Here is a 20050-nt window from a genome sequence, read left to right as displayed (position 1 = left end):
AATGGCTGCACTCAGGGAGGAAGGAAACATCAAGGGTGGGGCAGTGTGTTCCCTTTCCACAGACATCATCTCCTATTCTCCACTACCATACTCGTGCTTCCACAAACATCCTTGCACATAGTGCACTGAGTCTTTGGGTGAGTATTTCTGCAGCAGAAGTTCTTACAAAGGAGTTCATGTTCATATATACTTTAGGCTGATATATCCTGGGCATTGACTGTGGACTTGAGAGCTGAAAGCAGTTTTTCCCCCTTCTATTTTTGCTGCGATCTGCCAACCTTACCTTATCAATAGCCTCTTCAGGCAAGGAAGGCTGCTAAGGGCTAGAATATGTTGCTTTGAGAGCAAGTTAGCTTTAAAAAATAATAATATTGTGGTGCCTGGGTGGCTCAATGGGTTAAAGCCTCTGCCCTCGGCTCGGGGTCCTGGGATCGAGACCCCATCGGGCTCTCTGCTTGGTGGGGAGCCTGCTTCCCCCTCTCTCTCTGTCTGCCTCTCTGCCTGCTTGTGATCTCTCTCTCTCTCTCTGTGTCAAATAAATAAAGTCTTTTAAAAATAATAATAATATTAATAAAATAAAATAAAATAAAATAAAATAAAATAAAATAAAGGGTAGATTAGGCATCTAACCAGAGGTCAGGTGCAGAAAATCAGGGTATCAGGGTTAACCAGGCTTTCCCATCTGACCTTTTGAGTTCTGGAGACCCAGCAGCATCATTGACCTTCCTGCACCCTCAGTGCCCTTCTCTGTCAAACAGGCATAATGTCCCTAAGGGGATTGGGGGGAACTCAAGTGGTTGATGTGTACTTAAAGTGTTGGGTCCCCAATGTTGGGTCCGCCAATAATGGGTCTGTGATTAAAGGAGCGAGACTGATACAAAGCGAAGGTCAAGCAAAGCTTTATTTCGCGCCAAGCATCAAGAATCAAACCGAACATTCAGGGCCGCACCTCTTACAAGAGAGGGCGACCTCTCTGTTTCACAGGCTAACTTTTATAGAGCAAAGGCCATGTGGTTGGGCCTGGTCACACACAGGTGGCCAATGAGATTGTAACACACAGAGAAAGCTGCACAATCATGTTAGGTCACACATAAGTGACCAATTGAATTACAATTTACCCTAGTAGACATTTGAACCAGCCTATCACCTTGGTCAGAATTGGCGCCCAAAAGGTGCCCAAAGGGCAGGGCCCATACTCCTTGGTAGCTAAGAGACAGTATTGCCCCCACTGATTGAATACCTCCACCTGACCTGACCCACCCTTGTATTTGGACTTTGTTACGTGGGACTGGTTTCCGGGACTGGTTTTTAAGTAAGTTCCCCTGGCGGGGGTGGGGCGGGGGGGGGCGGGTAGGCAGGGTCAATTTAAGTTCTACAGCATAAACAACAAAATGGCAGTTCAACCAGGATGGGGCCGCTCTGGCTAAATAGACCCTTACAAAAGTGCGGGGAGAAAGGTCAAGATGGAAGAGCCAAGAGGAAAGGAATGGGCACAAAAACAGAGAAAGAAAAAATTGGGTCTGTAAGAGCCACTTAAGGGTACCTTGTACTGAGAGGCTAAAAGCCAGCCTCCAAGTCCTCTGGCACTCAGAGTAGGGAGACCTGCCTGAGGACACCAGGAGCACAAAGCCTCCAGGGGTTCATCTTCAGTGCAGCCCCCCAAAACGCCTGGGTGTCCCACAGGATCCACCTGAGTCTCACCTGATCATTCACACCGCCTTGTGCGATGGCACGCATGGGAATGAAAATTTTCTAGAATGAGCGGGTATGACTTTAATAATGAAACACAAAATGAAAATTGGAGATGGAGTGCCACGTCGCTGTGCCACCCGATAAATGCCAAGGCATTTACGGAGCACCCTCTATGTCTGCAGGGCACTGGCACAACCTTCTTTTAACCCGAATGTGGGTATCAATAGAGGCGAGACGCGAAAAGTTGTCATCCGTCGCTCATCCGCGGGCAGCCAGGGTGAGGCAGAGCTGCCCCGGAACTTAGCGCCCTTTCCGGACTCCGGGGTGTTGCAGCGTTGCAGCTAAGGCAGCGTGCCCTCTCCTGGTCCCCTCCGCCCGGGGGCTGAGCCTGCGGGAGCCGGCTACGGCCCCCCCGCGCCCTCCCTCCTCCTCCTCCTCCTCCTCCTTCTCCTCCCCTGTGCTCCTGGCGCGCCGTCCCCCTGCCAGACGGGGCGGGGTGGAGGAGCGCCGGCAGCGCCGCGCGTCCTTATCCATGGGCTGGGCGGCTTAGCGCTCCGCCACCTCTTCCGAGGAGGAGCAGTCGTGGGGCTCACCGCGGGTCGGGTGACCCACCCATGGCTCCTCCGGACGCGTCGACCGGCCGGGGCGCGGGACCCCGCGGAGGGCGCTGAGCTCCAAGGCCGCGGGGTGCGCACAGGTGGGCGGCCGTCGAGGCGCCCCTCGGGGAGCGCGCGGGGCACCATGCGTCCCCGCTTGCTGCTGTGGCCGCCGCCACCGCTGCTGCTACTGCTGGCCTGCGCTGCGCACACGGTGAGTACCGCTCCCCTCCACGGGTCCCACGCGGAGTGGCCGTGGGGGAGTCCCCAGATCTTCCGCCGAGCAGGGGGAACTCTTACACCCCGTTGCTCCCCCTCCAGGATCATCTCTATCAGCTCCTCGCCATATAGCCTCGCCCCCAGAGTAAAACAGCAAGTGCGTAGGGCAAAGCGAGTCTTAAGATAAACGCCATCCCTTCCTTCAGGCTGTGCCTCGACGGAAACACTGGAGACGCCCCGGCAGAGCCCATTGTGCGCTGGGCACTCTGCCTCAATTATTTCATTGAAACCTCCTGATCGGCTGTCCAGGTTGATATTGTCACCCCCTCTCTTTATGAACTGGGAAACAGAGACTCTAAGAGACCAAAAAATCTTGCCCTAGGGAAAGTTGATTGGAACCCAGGTCTGTCGGTCCCAAAGCCTTGACATTTTCTCTCTCTCTCTCTCTCTCACACACACACTCACACACACACACACACACACACACACACACACACACACGCACGCACACACACATGCACACACACGGGCTGCAGAAAAGAAAACCTCAGAAAGCTCTGGCTGGAACATCTGGAGTCTATGGTGGGACCGTTTGCAGCTCCCTCCCTCCCCTTTGGGATCTGGCTCCCTAATGTCTGAATGTCTGGGGGCTCCAGGGAGGAGCTGGAAAAGAAGAGAAAGGCAGAGGGGGTGGCTTGTTTTCCTTTCCCACTGGAACTCCTTGGAATCCAGGGCCTCTCCCACTGGGATTTGTGAATGAGTGGCTGCACCCAGACAGCCAGGATGGAAGGAATGGGGAGGGGGTGGTGGTGTGGGAAGTGTGCGTGTGTGGAGGGGGGGATGCAAATTCCATAACCACTTCTTCCCACCAGCATTCCAAACTGGCCCTCAAGGCCTCTGTCCCAAGAACTCCCCAGGAAAAGTGCTTGGGGACCCAATTCAGAGTCTCCAGTCTCTGTCCTGGGTGAGTCCTTCCTGGTGTCCAATGACCTTGTCTTCCTGTAGTCCTCTCCTGGTTGATTATAAGAAAAATGTTCCCTCCCAGAGCTAATGGGAATGTTGATACTCACAGCTTGGTGACATTCTAGCAGCCGTAGTTTGGAAAAGTAGAATTTAGGACCCTCGTTCCCAGGTCCCTTGTAACCCTGGAGCCTCTTCTCACCAGTGGCAGGGCCTGGTGGTTGGAAGATGCTAGAACAATAGTACCCACTCACTAATCTGAACTCCCAGTGTGGGGAAATGCCACCCAGGACGCTGGGGACAGTTCAAAGCCTCTGGGTATGTTGTTACTCAGTGCCCAGGGATGGAAGAGCTAATAGTTTCCCCCTTATCACCTTCCCCTCTCCTTCCTAATTAAGTATTTGCAGTAACCCTGAGGTTGTCAGAAGAAATCACCAGGTGGCTTGGCCTCAGGACTGAGATTGTACCTACATTTTTAGTCTCAGGGGGACCCCAGGTTATGTCAATAATAAGCAGAGGGGGAAATGAGAGCTTTCACTTGGTGCGAGTCTTCAGTGTGCCTTGGAAGGCTTCTTCCTGATCCTCTGGTTCAATTCCCTTGTTTTACAGATGAGCAGATTGAGACCCACAGAGAAAAGAGAGCTGCCCTGAGCCAGCAAGTTAGCAGCGGAGCTGGGGCTAGAACCCAGATCTCTTGATCCTGGTCACCCAGGGCACTCTCCCTTACGTTCTTGGTCTTTATATGTCATTTTCATACACTCATGTCCTGCCTTGTATTATCACAAGATGGTTTTCCTGTGTCTAAGTCTCCATCCTCTGGGTATTTTATGGGCTTATCCAGACCTGAGTTCTTATACTTCTTGGCAAGAACTCTTTTAATAAATAAGAATAGAACTGACCTACTTTGGTTGGAGTATTTCCCAGCCTTTGAAACCCTGTTTACCTTCTGTTTCTTTGACTCAAACACTTGATTTAGAGATTTAAGGACATTTGAACAATTTTTTATTCATTCGGTTCCCCCATTGAATGAGGTTATAGGCATCTTCCTAACGAGGCATCATTAGGCCAAATTGCTTATTACTGCTACCCAGCCTACCCCCTTGCCTTTCCACACAGTGAAGGGGTGTCAGGAAGGTCACTTGTAAATGGAAACCAGAAAGTGACTATGGCTGAAGGGGCCAGTTTTCTGAGACCTCCGTAGGAAACGTGGATCACGCCTCCCTTTGCTGTCCCACTCCCATGAATCTCATGAGGACCTTTAATTGGAACGAGATCAAGATTATTCACCAGCACATCTGTCCCTGTCCTGCTCCCCAGTATGAACACTTTGAGATGTTGTCTCATTCATCCTCTCTCCCTAGAGCCCGTCACAGTGTAAGGAGGAGCTCAGTGAGCGTGTGTTGGTTGAATGAATGAATGAAATGATGACATCCCAAAGGAGTGTCCTAAACTGGGGCACTTCCATATGGTGCCAAGTAATAAACAAGGACATCTTGAAGGCAAGTTGCTTAGAAAATTGTACATAAGTGTATCAGGCCAATGCAAAACAGTCACTCAAGGTAAGGCTTTTTAAAATCCTTGGCAGCTGGCAAACCGCCAGCTTGATAACCTTAGTGAATTAAATGGGGTGGAGAGGGCTGCCTTTTCCTTCAAGTGAGGTTTCTTAACTTTGACACTGTAACCCTGGATATTAAATCTGGGCTTTCAGCAAGGGGTGCCAGGAAGGGAGCTCGGCCCTCCCTCAGCATAGAGAAAGCCATAGGGAAGAAATGATGGGGACACAGAAGAAAGAGGGGAATCACAGATTTCTTTGTCATGGGGGACTTTCCCGTGAATTGTGTGCCATCTAGCACCATCCCTGGCCTTTGCCCACTAGAAGCCAGTAGCACCTCTCCATGTCGTGCCCACAGAAAAATGTCTCTAGACGTTGCCTGATGTCATCTGGGAAGCAGGAGGGCGGAACTCCCCCTGTCAAGAAACACTGTCTTAAGGCTTGTCCTGTGTCAGGGGAAAGGCACAGGCAGAACTAGCAATAGTGGTTTATTGCATGTGGGATTCAGGACCATGGGTTTGGTGACAGGGAATCGGAGCCAGATACCCGATGAACACCCACTTGCAGACAAAATGGCTTGTGCAACAATGGGCTTGATCTTCTCCAGCCTCCTTCTCGCTTTCCCTCATCTCTCCATCCTGTCTCAGTGGATGGCTCAGAGACAGAAAAAGTCCTGGCTTGGAGGAACAGCCCATGATGCTCCTGCTTCCGGGGGCTGACAAGCTCTGTGACAACCGGAAGCAGAATTTCAGGAAGACCAGCGAGGGTCACCTGAGGAGCTGGCTATGGACAACTCTTCAGAGGAGGCTCTCTGGGATTTTTTTGAAAGAATTTATTTATTTATTTGACAGAGGTAGAGCGAGCGCACAAGCAGGGGGAATCGCAGGCAGAGGAAGTGGGAGAAGCAGGCTCCCCTCTGAGTGGAGAGCCTGACGCGGGTCTCGATCCCAGGACCCTGGGATCATGACCTGAGTCAAAAGCAGACGCTTAACCCACTGAGCTACCCAGGCGCCCCTGGGATTTTTTATATTCCTGAAAAATCACCTTCTCTTTTTCTGGGGAAATATTTGTGGATTTCTTTTGGAATTGTTACTATCTCTAAGATAAATGTGAATCATGAGGAAGTTGGTAAGGACTTCCTTTATCCAGCACTCCCGTCACCAGATACTCACCCAAGTCCTTGCCCGCAGCATCTGACTTTATTCTCATAACCCTCATTGTGCAGAAGAAGCAGCGGAGGCTCAGAGAGGTGAAGCCATTAGTCAGGGCCGCCCACCCAGATGCCCAGATGTGATGTGAGGACCCAACTCCGGGATTCCTAACCAGCACCGGCATCTCCCAGAAAGAGGCCTGCGCTGGTCTCTGTCCCCAAGGGGCTGTCACAAAATTCTCTCCCAATTCACTCTCAAAGTGACATTCATTTCTGTTTAATTTAATCAATTTATAAAACACAAAGATGAATTACACCAGCATTTTATTAAAGGGGCCAGAGATGAGCTTGGGGTCACAAAATCAATCAACCAGGTGGTGCACTTCCCAGACTCTTTAGGGATCTTCTTCTCTTAGCTTTGGTATCATCTTTCAGTGGTCCCATGGAGCCCACCTCTCCACCTGGTCCCCTGCCCTATGGCTTCCTCTAGCCTGCTGCAGGGAGGAGGGAGGGCGGAGCTCTCTTCCTAGCACCCGTCCTTTTTTTTTTTTTAAGATTATTTATTTATTTGACAGACAGAAAACACAAGTAGGCAGAGAGGCAGAAGAGAGAGAGGAGGAAGCAGGCTCCCCACCAAGCAGAGAGCCCAACATGTGACTTCATCCCATGACCCTGAGATCATGACCTGAGCCGAAGGCAGAGGCTTAACCCCCTGAGCCACCCAGGCGCCCCCTGGTACCCGTCTTTGAAAGCCCCTACTTCATAACCAGGGTGAGAGCGACACCACCACAGTGGCGCTCTCCAGTGTCCTGCAACTTGCTCCTCGCTTCCCTGCCTTTATTTAGCAAGCCAAGGTTTCTCCCCACTGACCTTCACTCAGGTATTGGGACAACCTGCAGCCCAAGGTAAAACCCACAACACTCAGATCCTATCTTCTTGCTTACATTACAAACAGGGCTGCTCAGCCTTCCTGTGGACTCCAGAAAATAATAATATCCCAAGGCCCAGTCAGCCTCAACATTCCGTGTCCAGAAGATTCCAAGGGGCATTTGGGGAAGGGACATCTCTGCTTGGCCATGTCCTGAAGTCCCAGCACACCATGCTGCCAGCATTCCCAAGTTTTCCTGTCTTTTCTAGAATCCTCTGGATGTCCGGCATCGATCCCTCACTGGTGGGCTCTCCCTGATATCTATGTTCCTGACCTCACCAACCCCTCTTTCATTTTCAATAGACAAGCTTATCTCTTATTTCCTGAGAGTCAGAGAATGAACTTCCTCCGACCAACAAACATCTGGTTCTTATAGACGTATCTAAATTGCACCCTCCTGGGACATCTGGGCAGCTCAGTCTTAACCTGTCTGCCTTCAGCTCAGATCATGATCCTGATCGAGCTCCGCATCGGGCTCCTGCTCAGCAGGGAGCCTGTTTCTTCCTCTTCCTCTGCTGTTCCCCCTGCTTATGCTCTCTTTCTCTAAAATAAATAAGTAAAATCTTAAAAAAAAAATTGTACCCTCCTGTTCCCTTCCTTCCCATCTGTGTCACTCAGCTCTGGCTACCGTAACAAAGTACCACAGACTGGGAGGCTCAAACAACAGACATTTATTTTCTCACAGTTGTAGAGACTGGATGTCCCAGATCGAGAGCCGGCAGAGTTGGTTTTGGTGAGGGCTCTCTTCCTGTTTTGTCCTCACTTGACCTCTCCTCTGAGCGGGTGCATAGAGACAGAGTGTGAGCTCTCCATTGTCTCTTCTTATAAGGACACTAATCCTGTCAGATCAGGGGCCCATCCTTATGTCTGTGTTTAAACTTCCTTACCACCCTCCAGGCCCAATCTACAAATACAGCCCCATGGGGGATAGGGTTTCAGTATAGTAATTTGGGGAGTGGGAGTGGGGCACAGACATTCAATCCCTAGCATCATCCGAATGGAAGAGAGGCACTTCTATGGCTAATCTGGCCAGTCCCTGCACCTGTGCTCCCAATCCTTCCACTCCAATCCACAAGGATTCCTGTCCTGAGAGGATACAGCCATTGTGCCCAGTCTTTACCATTTTCCACTAACTGCCTTTCCCCACCAGCTGGTCAACTTGCCCAGGTCTGTCCAGCCCAGGTGGTGTACTCTGGGCCTCCCGGCCACAGTTCCATCTCTGCCCCTGACAGCCAGCTTCTTGGAAGAAGCATCCATGATGCCTGCCTCCACCTTCTCTGATTTCTCAGCCCACCGCTACCCACTCCACCACACACTGAAATCCATCTCCTGTGTAACTTTCATTTTGCTGTCTTCATTATACCCTTTCTGCTCTGGTCCAACCTAAAGGGACCACATGATTTATGAGAGAGATGGGAGGTTGTAAATCATGATGCTGAGACTGCAGGCATACACCTGACAGTCTTTGGCAAAGTGGGCGCGGGACCCTGGCGTCTCGAGACATCTGGTGTGGGACCCTCCTTTCCACCCCTCACTCTCTTGGCTTCTGCTCTTCACAGGTTTGCAGTCGCCATTTGCACTCTGTCTTCTCGGTCCTGGAAGGATCTCCTGCCCAGGCTTGTCCTTGCTCTCCTCACTCTTACCGTGTGATCTCCCTCAGCAGTCCTACCCTGTCATAAATCCAGCCTTCCAAACTCATCTTACCCCAGCTCCCAAGACCTCTTCTCTTTTCCTTGTTTTTCCTGTTCTTGAAACTAGGGAGGCACCCAGACCAGCCTCATGGGAGTCACACTGTCCTCTGCCCTCACCCTGACATTCAATCCACTGCCCACTGCTGGAGAATCTGCTTGCCCACTGTCACATCCAGGCCCTTTTCTTTATGGGATGTTCTGGTACTGCTGTTCTGGGTCAAGTGATTCTCACTTCTTCCCAAAGTGCTGGAGTCACCTCCTGGAGGGTCGGTCCCCTGCCTCCAGTTTTGGTCCATTGTCATCTGGCCACTGCCTTCCTTGTGTACTTCAACAGTTGGCCTCTCTGGACCCCTCAGGCCAGGAGCTTCAAGAGCAGCACCTATGTCCCATCTACCTTAGTGTCCCCAGGGATGAATCAATTGCTGGGTATAGAGTAAGTGCCCAATAAATATTTGATGAAATTTTGCTTTTGAGCTGTTTTTTGGACAATGTGTTTCCTCTTCTTAGTTCTCCTTGTCTACACTAGCTAGTATCACAGCTCCTTTTATTTCCCCCTTGAAGCAATTTCTTTCCAGTCTAAGTTGGCAGGCAAGTAATTATATCATAAAGTGTGATTGGCAGAGTGACGTTGATTTTCTTCATCTTTTTCAGAATTCAAAAGATTTTTATTTTATCTCTTCCCAGATTTTACCTTTTCAGATTCAAGAGTCCAAAGTTAAACTAGCAGAACTCTCTCTTGACATCTTTCTTCTCTCATTTTGCGTAATTATTCTCTCTCTCTGCAGTCTGAAGCTTTCTGAAGGATAGAATATAGCTGCCCCATAGAGTACATGCTTTAGGAATGGGAGAGATTGACCTTACTCCCCCTTACAATACCAAATATGCAAGAGAGGCAAGCACATTGTCCCAACTTGGTTTTTCTCCAAAGGTCTGATCATTGAGATGAGACCTCACAGCACACTTCAGGGCGAAGGGGTCTTCTCAGAGAGGAATTGTTGGCTAACAGGTTGAGCAGACACTTCAAAATATGTCTACCATCTGAAAAGAAAATCCCCCAAAGAAGGGGATGGTGGGCTAATCACAGAATCATGAAGCAACAGGTATGAACTTGGACACTGTAGGGACTACCTGTAGTGTAGTGTAGTGAACTTGGTTGAGTGGACAGTTGACCAGGGGACCAAGGTCAATGCTGAAGTATCAAAGAGTGATACTTGTACAGAGACACTACTAGATACACAGTCTTAGAAAGTTTACAACTTAAGTGCCTTACTTAAAAAGAATTACTGTAGGTCATGCCTAGCAAAGGCAAAACTGAGTCTAAAATATGGGATACAGGGGTACCTGGCTGGCTTGGGTCAGTAGAGCATGTCACTCTTGATCTGAGGGTTATGAGTTCAAGACCCACATTGGGTATGGAGTCTACTTAAAAAAATTAAGATAAAATAAAATAAAATATGGGATACAAAAAAGTGGAATTTGTCCAGGATGGCCAGGAACAGATCAGTTCCACGGTTCTGAAACAGAGGTTTTAGTCCAGAAAGTCAAAGGACTCTTTGAAGTCAGTTCCAGAAAGCTCCTTGGCAGAGCTGCTCTATTCAGAACCGTGGAGTCCACCCATGCTCTGCAACTGATAAGCTGAAGGCCTATGAATTTTGTGATTAACAAGAAAAAAGAGAGCTAATTGAAAATTCCAGCAAAAGACAAAAGGTATATGAAAAATTTCATGATACAAGTATTCCTTTTAAAGTTTGACATAATTGCAGCAATATTTTTAAAACTCCAGATATAAAGATGGCCGGGACTCAAAATTGGAAACTGAAGAGGAAAAGTCCTGTAATGTGTGTTTTTGTGTCGTTAATTACAATAATAAAGAAAAATACCATTTAGCAAAGTTCTTTTTTCTTACACTCCCTTAGGGAATTTAGGAGGAATACATATCTTTAAGTGTACTTTTGTCTGAGGTGCCTTTTTTAATACCAAGCAGCATTCCGTTCTTGGTACCAACGATTTTGGGATTTTCTGCTCAAAATATTTCACTTATGGTGCTAAATATATGTGGTTTTTCCTCACATTGACAGCCAATCCTCCAAACCTGCAGACACTAGCTGGGTGTTCTAAAATTCAGTTCAGTTCTGGGGCATCTGGGTGGCTCAGTGGATTAAGCATTTGTCTTCAGCTCAGGTCATGATTCCAGAGTCCTTGGGTTGAGTCCTGGCATGGCATCTCCAGATTGGGATTGAAGCCTGATGTTGGTGGGAAGTCTGCTTCTCCCTATCCCTCTGCGCCTTCCCTAGCTCATGTGCTCTCTCTCTCTCAAATAAATAAATAAAATCTTTTTAAAAAAATCAAATTCAAGTCAGTTCTGACTCTACCCACCTGGAATCAGCAGAGACCCCATGGGTTAAGGACACAGTCCACAAGACTGCTGCTACTTTAAATGCTGAATCACGAGCCCGGGTCACCTATACTTCTGGCTGATCAGCTGTACGTTGAGGGTTCCCATGACCTCCTCCTTCAATTCGGTAATTTGCTAGAAAGGCTCACAGAACTCAGGAAAGTATTTTGTTTGCCATTACTGGTTTATTATAAAGGCCACAGCTCAGGGACAGCCAAGTGGAAGAGATGCAGAGGGTGGGGAAGGGGAAACATGGATGCTTTCCAAACTCCTTGTGTAGGATATTTATATAGGTTTCATGACAGGGGCACGATTGACAAAATCACTGACCATTGGTGACTTACTCAGTCTTTGCCATCTCTCCCATCTCCTGTGGTCAGAAGGGCAGCTGGAAGTTCCAATCTCTCACCACATGGTTGGTCTTTCTGGTAACCAGCCCTCATATCTAGGGGCTAGCCACCAGTCATCTTATCAGCATATACAAAGTCACTCCTCACTTTGGAGATCTCAAGGGTCTTAGAAGCTCTTGTATTAGAAACTGAGGCATAAGACCCAATATTATAACAAAAGATGCTTCTCTCACCCCTAATGCTCAGGAAATTGCAAGGGTTTTAGGAGCACTATGCCAGGAACCAGAGATGAACACCAAATATACATTTCTATTATATTTGAGTGTTACATTAGGACGTGTAAATGTTACATTAGGACGGTTTCAAATGACAAATTAACCTCAGGTGTTTATCTCCTCTGTCCCTGGGAGCGTCCTTAATGTGCTAGTAAAGGAATCACAAAGGTATAAACCCACAAAGTCAAAGGGAACAAGACGAGACCACAGTGAAGCAGAGATAAATCTTGGGGAATGTACAGCGAATGAAGTAGAGGTAGCAGTGAGGGGGGGAAATACCAACCTACATATGTGTGCCGGGAAGAGGGGGATTGATGACCAGTGGTCCCATTGGCCTGCAGAGCCCTGGAAAGGCTCTGAGCATGGAAGAGAAATATAGGTCCTGACTGTGGGGACCCACTCAGCCTGATTATTTATTGTACAGCAAAGGCCACGAACTGTTTACGCTCACTGTGGTTCTAAGGATCCCATTAGTGCTTCAGTCTTAACTATGGCATTGAGCACAGCACAGGCACCATAGCCAAAGGGACTGTGATGGTAGCTACACTGGAGGAGAGCTCAGCATTAATGTATAGATTTGTGGAATCCTTGTGTTGTGCACCTGAAACTAATGCAGTGGTGAGTGTCAACCATACTTCAATCATATACATGCACACATATATGTTATATATATTATATACATATATATCACATACGATAATATGTGTGGGTGTATGTGTGTGTATCTATGTGTATATACGTATATACATATGGCACTGAGAAAGTCCTCCAATGTGAAAGCAAACAGAAGGAGAAGAGGAAATATCCACCATGCAGAGAGGAGAAAAAGGTCACATGGTTACAGTTAATGTCCTGAAATACAATCCTTTAAAAAGGATGCCAGATGTAGGGGCACCGGGGTGGCTCAGGCGGTTAAGTGTCTGACTCTTGACTTCAGCTCAGGTCACCATCTTGGGGTCCTGGGATTCAGCCCCGCATCAGTCTCCATGCTCAGTAGGGAATTTGCCTGAGTCTGTCTCCCTTTCTCTTTCTCCCTCCCCTCTTCCGTGCTCTCTCTCTCTTAAAAAAAATAAATAAATCTAACTTTAATTAAAAAAAAAAAAAAGGATGCCAGATCTAAGAATAAAGAATGTGGGAAAGAGGGTGTTAGAGAAAAGGAATCACCAGAGAATAAGAAAAGCTGTGTAGAAATTAAGTGTATGATGACAAAACATTTATTAGGAAACTCAACAGGTGATGTTAAGGAGGTACCTCAGAAAAAGAGCATCTGATACAAGGGTAGGAGAGTAGAGAAAGGTGAAAAGATTAGACGGTCCATCTGGGTTGTCCACTATTCAAATAATATGAATTCTAGGAAGATGGAATAGAGACGATGAAGGGAGGAACTTATAAAATAAATCAATAACATTTTAAAAATTCCCAGACAGAAGAACACAAATCTTCAAATAGAAATGTCCCCTGAGTATCTAACCAATGAATAAAAAAAGAAGCATTTCCGCAAGGAATTTAAAAGGAACTAAAAAGAAAAATCCTGAGTATTTCTACAGAGAAAACAGAAGTCACGTACAAAAGGCTTTGAAGCCCAATTGGATTTCTTACCGATATTGGAAGAGAGAAGGAGAAATGCTTTCAAAACGTGGAAGGAAATTTCTTTTCAACCCAGAATTCTCTGCCAGATTTGATTAATTATCAGATTAATAAAAGCTTGTTCATTCCTGCCGAGCTTTCAAAGTTTATCTCCCACACATGCTTTTGTAGGAAGTAACTAGAGACTGTGCTTCTGCAAAACAAGGAAGCAAAGCAAGGAAAAAGACGTGAAATCTATGAAAGTGAAGACTAGTTAGAAGAGTTGGGGAGGGCGCCTGGGTGGCTCAGTGGGTTAGACCTCTGCCTTCGGCTCAGGTCATGGTCTCAGGATCGTGGGATGGAGCCCCGCATGGGGCTCTCTGCTCAGCGGGGAGCCTGCTTTCCCCCTCTCTCTCTGCCTGCCCCTCTGCCTACTTGTGAACTCTCTCTCTCTCTGGGTCAAATAAATAAATAAAATCTTTAAAAAAAAAAAAAAAAAAAGAAGAGTGGAGGAGAGGGTACCCCAAACCACAGCCAGGCATTAGGCCCAGATTGGAGCGAGAGGAACGAGGGCTGGCAGAGAGGTCCCTAGAGGTAAAACAAATAAAACTGTTGATAGATGTCTCTTGAAGCAGTCAGAGCACTTAGAAAAATTAGCCATATGTAGAGAGAACACTAATCAAATGAAAAAAACAAAGTAATTATTGACCTCAGGAAAAACAAAATGTACGAGAAGAGACATAATCATTTTACATGGCTAGACTTAGCAGTGAACGATATATCACAGTCAAAACAAGACATGATAAATATAGACCACTCATTTAACTAAAAATTAAATCAAATATTAAAATTCAAATTAAATATACATATATAGGGGCGCCTGGGTGGCTCAGTGGGTTAAAGCCTCTGCCTTCAGCTCAGGTCATGATCTCAGGGTCCTGGGATCGAGCCCCGCATCGGGCTCTCTGCTCTGTGGAGAGCCCGCTTCCCCCTCTCTCTCTGTCTGCCTCTCTGCCTACTTGTGATCTCTGTCTGTCAAATAAATAAATAAAAATCTTTAAAAAATAAATAAATAAATAAATAAATAAATATACATATATAAATATAAATTAAAAACTAAATATAATGGGGGACAGAATGAATGTCCTATGTATGTAGGAAGATTTAAAAACATCTAAATCTTTGTCTTCCATAACAGAGAGTTTTAAATTGTGTCTCTGATGAACAGACCAAGAAGTAGCAATGTAAGAATATAATTTTAAAATATGGAGGGTGCCTGGCTGGCTCAGTCAGAGAAGCATGTGACTCTTGATCTTGGGGTCATGAGTTTGAGCCCCACGCTGGGTGCAGAGATTACTTTAAGAAAATCTTAAAAACAATATGGAGATAAAAACCAAATGAACTGCTAAAGAGTTGAAAATGGTTGCCTCTGGAAAGTAGGTAAAGGTTAGGGAAGGAAACTGCTATTTTTCATGACAAACTCCTTGGCTCTAGTACAAGTAAAAGAAAAAACACATATACACAAATTTGAACTTTTTAACTGTTTAAAGGTATCTTTTGAGGACTAGTAGCTCTTGTTTTGAGGACAATGTTAGCAGTTCTTTCATCTTCATTTGTTTCTCCCTGAATTCTATTTATTTATTTATCTATTTATTTATAAAGATTTTGTTTCTTTATTTTAGAAAGGGACAGCGAGACCACAGAGGGGAAAGGCAGAGAAAGAGGGAGAGAGAACGTCAAGCAGACTCCGTGAAGAGCTCGGAGCCCGACTTTGGGCTCCATCTCAGGACCCTGAGATCATGACCTGAGCCAAAACAAAGAGTTGGACACTTAAATGACTGAGCCACCCAGGTGCCCCTCTCCTGTGAATTTTAAGTAAAATTATGTTTAATAATCATATAGAAATATACATATAAATACACATGCAGCTTCTCCTTCCCTTCTCTAGGTTAATTTAGATCATAAGGGGGCTTGTTTTCCATTTATTCTCCCTCCAGTGCCTCTACTGGGTGGTTGCTCCATTGAACACAGTCCTCCCAGCCTCTCCCAGCAACCCCAAGGGCCTCTTTTCTCTTCTTTTTTTTCTTTTTAAAATATTTTATTTATTTATTTGTCAGAAAGAGAGAGAGCACAAGTGGCAGGCAGAGGCAGAGAGAGAAGCAGGCTTCCTGCTGAGCAAGGAGCCCGATGTGGGGCTCGCTCCCAGGATCCTGGGATCATGATTGGAGCCGAAGGCAGCTGCTTAACTGACTGAGCCACCCACAGGTTCCCCGAAGGCCCCTTTTCTTAACTGCAGTTCACCGTCTGGAGCCATGGGCTCAGTCCTTTCAGCAGAATGCTGCTGCTGGCATGCCACTACAACACAGAATTATTTTGATTTATTACATTTTAATGGAAGGATCGGGGTAAAAGAAATGTGGAATGAGTCACTTCATACCCATCAGGATGGCTGTTACTAAAACAAAGTATAAAAATAGGGGCTCCTGTTTGGCTCAGTCGGTAGAACGTGTGACTCTTGATTTCAGGGTCCTGAGTTCGAGCCCCACATTGAATGTAGAACCTACTTTAAAAACATATGAAGTAAAACAGGGGTACCTGGGTAGCGGGGCTGGTTAAACCTCTGACTCTCGATTTCAGTTCAGGTCATGATCTCAAGGTCGTGAGACCGAGCTTCATGTTGGGCTCTGCAATCAGCGTGGAGTCTGTTTCAGATTCTTTCCCTTCCCTCTTCCTGTCCTTCTGCTCCTCCTCTCTCTCTCATTAAATAAATAAATAAATAAATAAAGTCTTTTTAAAAATATAAAGTAAAACAAAAGAATAACAAGGGTTGATGAGGATGTGGAGAAAACGAAACCCCTGTGTATTGCTAGTGGGAATGTAAAATGGTGCAGCTGTTATGGAAAACCCTTAAGTGGTTCCTAAAAAAGTAAACATAGAATTACCTGTGAGCAAGCAGCTCTGTCTCTGGTTATCCACCCACAAGAATCGAAAGCAGGGACTCAGATATTTGCACACCCATGTTCATGGAGGCATTATTTACAATAGACAAGAGGTGGGAGAGACGCGAGTGTCCATCAGCAGAGAAATGGAAGAACAAGACGTGGTGTATACACCCAATGGAATATTATTCAGCCTGACAATGGAATGCTATTCTGATAGATGCTACAACATGGATGAATCTTGAAAACACAGTAAGGAAAGTCAACCAGACATGGAACACATACCATGATTCCACTTAGATGAAATACCTTCAATAAGCAAATTTGTAGAGTCAGAAAGTAGACCAGAGGTCATCATGGAAGGAGGGAAATGGGTAGTTATTGCTTAATGGGTTCAGAGCTCCTGGTGCAATGTTGAAAAAGTTTGGGAAATAGTGACAATGGTTGCACAACGTTGTCAATGTATTTAATGCCACTGAACTGTACACTTAAATGCAGCTAAAGCACTAAATTTTATGTTATGTATATTCTACTGTGATTTAGAAAAAGGAAACGTAGGGTAAGAAGAAAAAGTTTAACTGTCCTCTGATTATTATTTTTTCTGTAGTCCAAGGGGAAAACACCAAGGAAGCTGCACTTTTCTTGGAGAGATATTCCCAGCCCTCTCATTTCTAACCTTCCTCCATTTTTTCAAGAGTCCTCTCTGCAGCAGTGACTCTTTCTTGAATCCCACAGTGCAAATCGCCACCTCTTGGGGGGAACTTCACTCCCTAAATGGCACACTTCACTCCCTAAATGCTGCCCTAGAATCTGTTTCCTACCCTGTGTCAGTCAGCTATGCTGCGTAACAATCATAAACATCTCAGTAGTATAGAGCAATAGGTGTTTATTTCCCTCTTTGTTTGCAAGGGAGCTAAGGTTTGATTGATCCAGCTGGCTTGGCTCCAGCCCCCAGGGTTAGGTTCAGGTCTGCTGCATGTGTATTATTCATTCTTCCAAGACCAGCAGGATACCCCAGGTGGCAGAAAGGCAAGAGAGCAAGCATATCTGTGCAAACATATTTCAAGCTTCTCTTCATATCACATCTACCTAGCATCCCAGTGCCAGTCACATGGCCAAGCCCACACGAGGAAGTATACTTCATCCGCCATGAGGTCATACGTATAAACTCCCATAGAGAATTGAGACCAATGATTCTAATTAGGATAATGCCTCTTTCCTTGTCCTTGGCAGTAAATCTCCAAAGTCTGTTATGAGTTATGTTGTCTATATTAATACCAAAAGGATGCTGTGGCATGTGGAAGTTCACCAGTGCAGTCCAGGATGGATTTTGTCCTCTGAATCTGGCAGGGGAGTCAAGCCTAAAGTGTTGCCCTCCTCCCCATGATTGAATATGGCTCATCACCGTATCCACACATGAAAGAGGGAAGCGTGTTCCTTTCCTTTTAAAGGCAAAAGATAGCATTTGTACATGTGTCTTTTGCTCTAATCCATTGCTAGAACCTAGTCATGTGGGCACGCATTAGTTGCAGAGAAATTGGAAACTCCAGTCTCCAGATGGGCAACCATATGCCCAGTTAAATTCTGATTGCAGTGGAGGAAGGGAAGAATAATTATTAAGGAGACAAAGAGCCGTCTCTGCCAGAGAGGTTATAGCTGGAGGTAGGAATGGGAATGGAGACATGTAATGAAGTGTCTACCTTTCTCTATATTTACATATTGTTTTAAAAATTTCCTGTAATTTTCATAATACCTTCATGTATTCTCTTCAAGGTTTCCTCTGAAAATATGGTACATTTTACATCCTTACAATCATACTATGTATACAACTTTGTGTCATGCTCTTCTCATTTAATATCTTGGTGTCAACATCAATAGTCTATACTGCTGAATAGTCTTCTGAATTATCATGGCTGAAACTATCACATTGAATGTAATTTCAAGATTATAGTATTATACGGGTGCCTGGCTTTCTTACCGGTAACGCTGGGGCTCCAGCAGCTCATGAGCACCCCTGCGTGTCTGTCCCCGGCTCTGGAGTTCATGGCCACCCACCCCAGACACGGGGGCTGAGCAGCAGGCTTTGGGTTAGGGTTTGAATTCTTGGGCAAGTGAATGAGGCGATGGCGAAGCCTATGGATTTGGTCTTTAGAGAAGAGGAGGGAGGACCTTATGCACTGGCCAGTCAACATTAGAGGGCTTCCTCAGAGGAAGAGCGATCTCTCTTGTGTCTCACCCAGAGCTCTTCCTGTTTGTCACTTTCCTCCTGGTGGTTTCATTAAACATAGGTAGGACGTTGAAGCCACCTGCCTCGGAACAGACCTGGGTCCTGAACCTGGTCTTCAAATTCTTCACACATTTAACTTCCAGGATTTGAAACACGCAATCACAGGCTACATAGTTCAGTTTTATGTCCTCTTGGATTAAGTTGTTTTTTTTTTTTTAATGTTTTAAAGCATAGTTTTATGATAGTCTTTTGGGGAAGAATCCAGTATTATCTAAAATTATTGGCAAAGTTAAATGTATTTTACATAACTGAAAGTTTTTGGAATGTTGACAAGTAATTGAAAAGAGTGATGAGTAAATGTTTAGCGTCTGCCTTCAGGTCAAGTCATGATGTCAGGGTCCTGGGATTGAGTCCTGCATTGGGCCCTCTGCTCAGTGGGGAGTCTGCATCTCCCTCTGCCTCTCTCCGTGGCTTTGCTCTCTCTCTCTTGCTCACTCTCTCTCTCTCTCCCAAATAAATAAAATCTTTTAAAAAAAAGATTATAGTGTTATATATCATGTTGAATGTTAGTTGAGTGTTCCCTTGGGTATTTAGATTGTCTCTTTTTAAGATTTATACTTTTAATTTTGAGATACTCATAGACCATAAGAAATAATAAGAAAGACTCCCCCCTTCATAGCCTTTTGTCAATTTCTCCCAGTGATAAAATCTTACAAAACTATAGGTAGTACGGTATTAAAACCCCAACACTGACACTGATACAGTCAAGGTACAGAACATTTCTATGCCCCAGGGATCTTTCACAGTGCCCTGTTACAGTCACAGCCACTTCCCTCCCACTCCTACCCATTCCTTAATTTTGATAACCGCTAATCTGCTGTTTATATAACTTCATCATTTCAAGAGTTACATAGACAGAATCATATGGTATGGTAGGTAACCTTTTGGGATTGGCTTTTTTTTTCCCTTTTTTTTTTTTTAAGATTTTATTTATCTGACAGAGATCACAAGTAGGCAGAGAGGCAGGCAGAGAGAGAGGGGGAAGCAGGCTCCTTGCTGAGCAGAGAGCTCGATGCAGGGTTCGATCCCAGGACCCCAAGACCATGACCTGAGCTGAAGGAAGAGGCCCAACCCACTGAGCCCCCCAGGTGCCCCAGGATTGCCTTTTTTCATTCAGCGTACTTCCTTGGAGATTCACCTAGGTTGGCCCATGTATCAATAGTTTGTTCCTTTTTATTGCTGAGTGGAGTTTCATACTACGGTTTCACTATCATTTGTTCAATTATTCACACTGGAAGACATCTGAATTGTTTCAGTCTGGGGCTGTTATGAATAAAGCTGTTATAAATAAATATTCATGTACAGATTTTTGCATGAATATAAGTTTTCATTTTCCTGGATAAAGGCCTAGGAGTGCAATGGCTGGGTCATATAAAGGTTGCATATTTAGCTTTTATAAAAATACTGCCGACCTGTTTTCCAGAGTGGCTATATCATTTTACATTCCGAT

General features: G+C 45.8%; 1 protein-coding gene across 1 annotated transcript in view; it reads left to right on the top strand.

The window, feature by feature from the left end:
- The first annotated feature begins 2433 nt into the window (after positions 1-2433).
- Positions 2434-20050, top strand: part of LOC111140948 (secretin receptor) — a 73086-nt gene continuing 55469 nt past the window's right edge. The window contains exon 1 of the mRNA XM_022493221.1: positions 2434-2502. Within this exon, the coding sequence (XP_022348929.1) occupies positions 2434-2502 (69 nt within the window). The remainder of the gene's footprint in view (positions 2503-20050) is intronic.

Source organism: Enhydra lutris, unplaced genomic scaffold, assembly GCF_002288905.1.
Source record: "Enhydra lutris kenyoni isolate GAN:26980312 unplaced genomic scaffold, ASM228890v2 scaffoldscaffold1, whole genome shotgun sequence".
NCBI lineage: Eukaryota > Metazoa > Chordata > Mammalia > Carnivora > Mustelidae > Enhydra > Enhydra lutris.
Note: the sequence above shows the minus strand (reverse complement) of the source record. Positions and strands in the feature narration are given on the sequence as shown.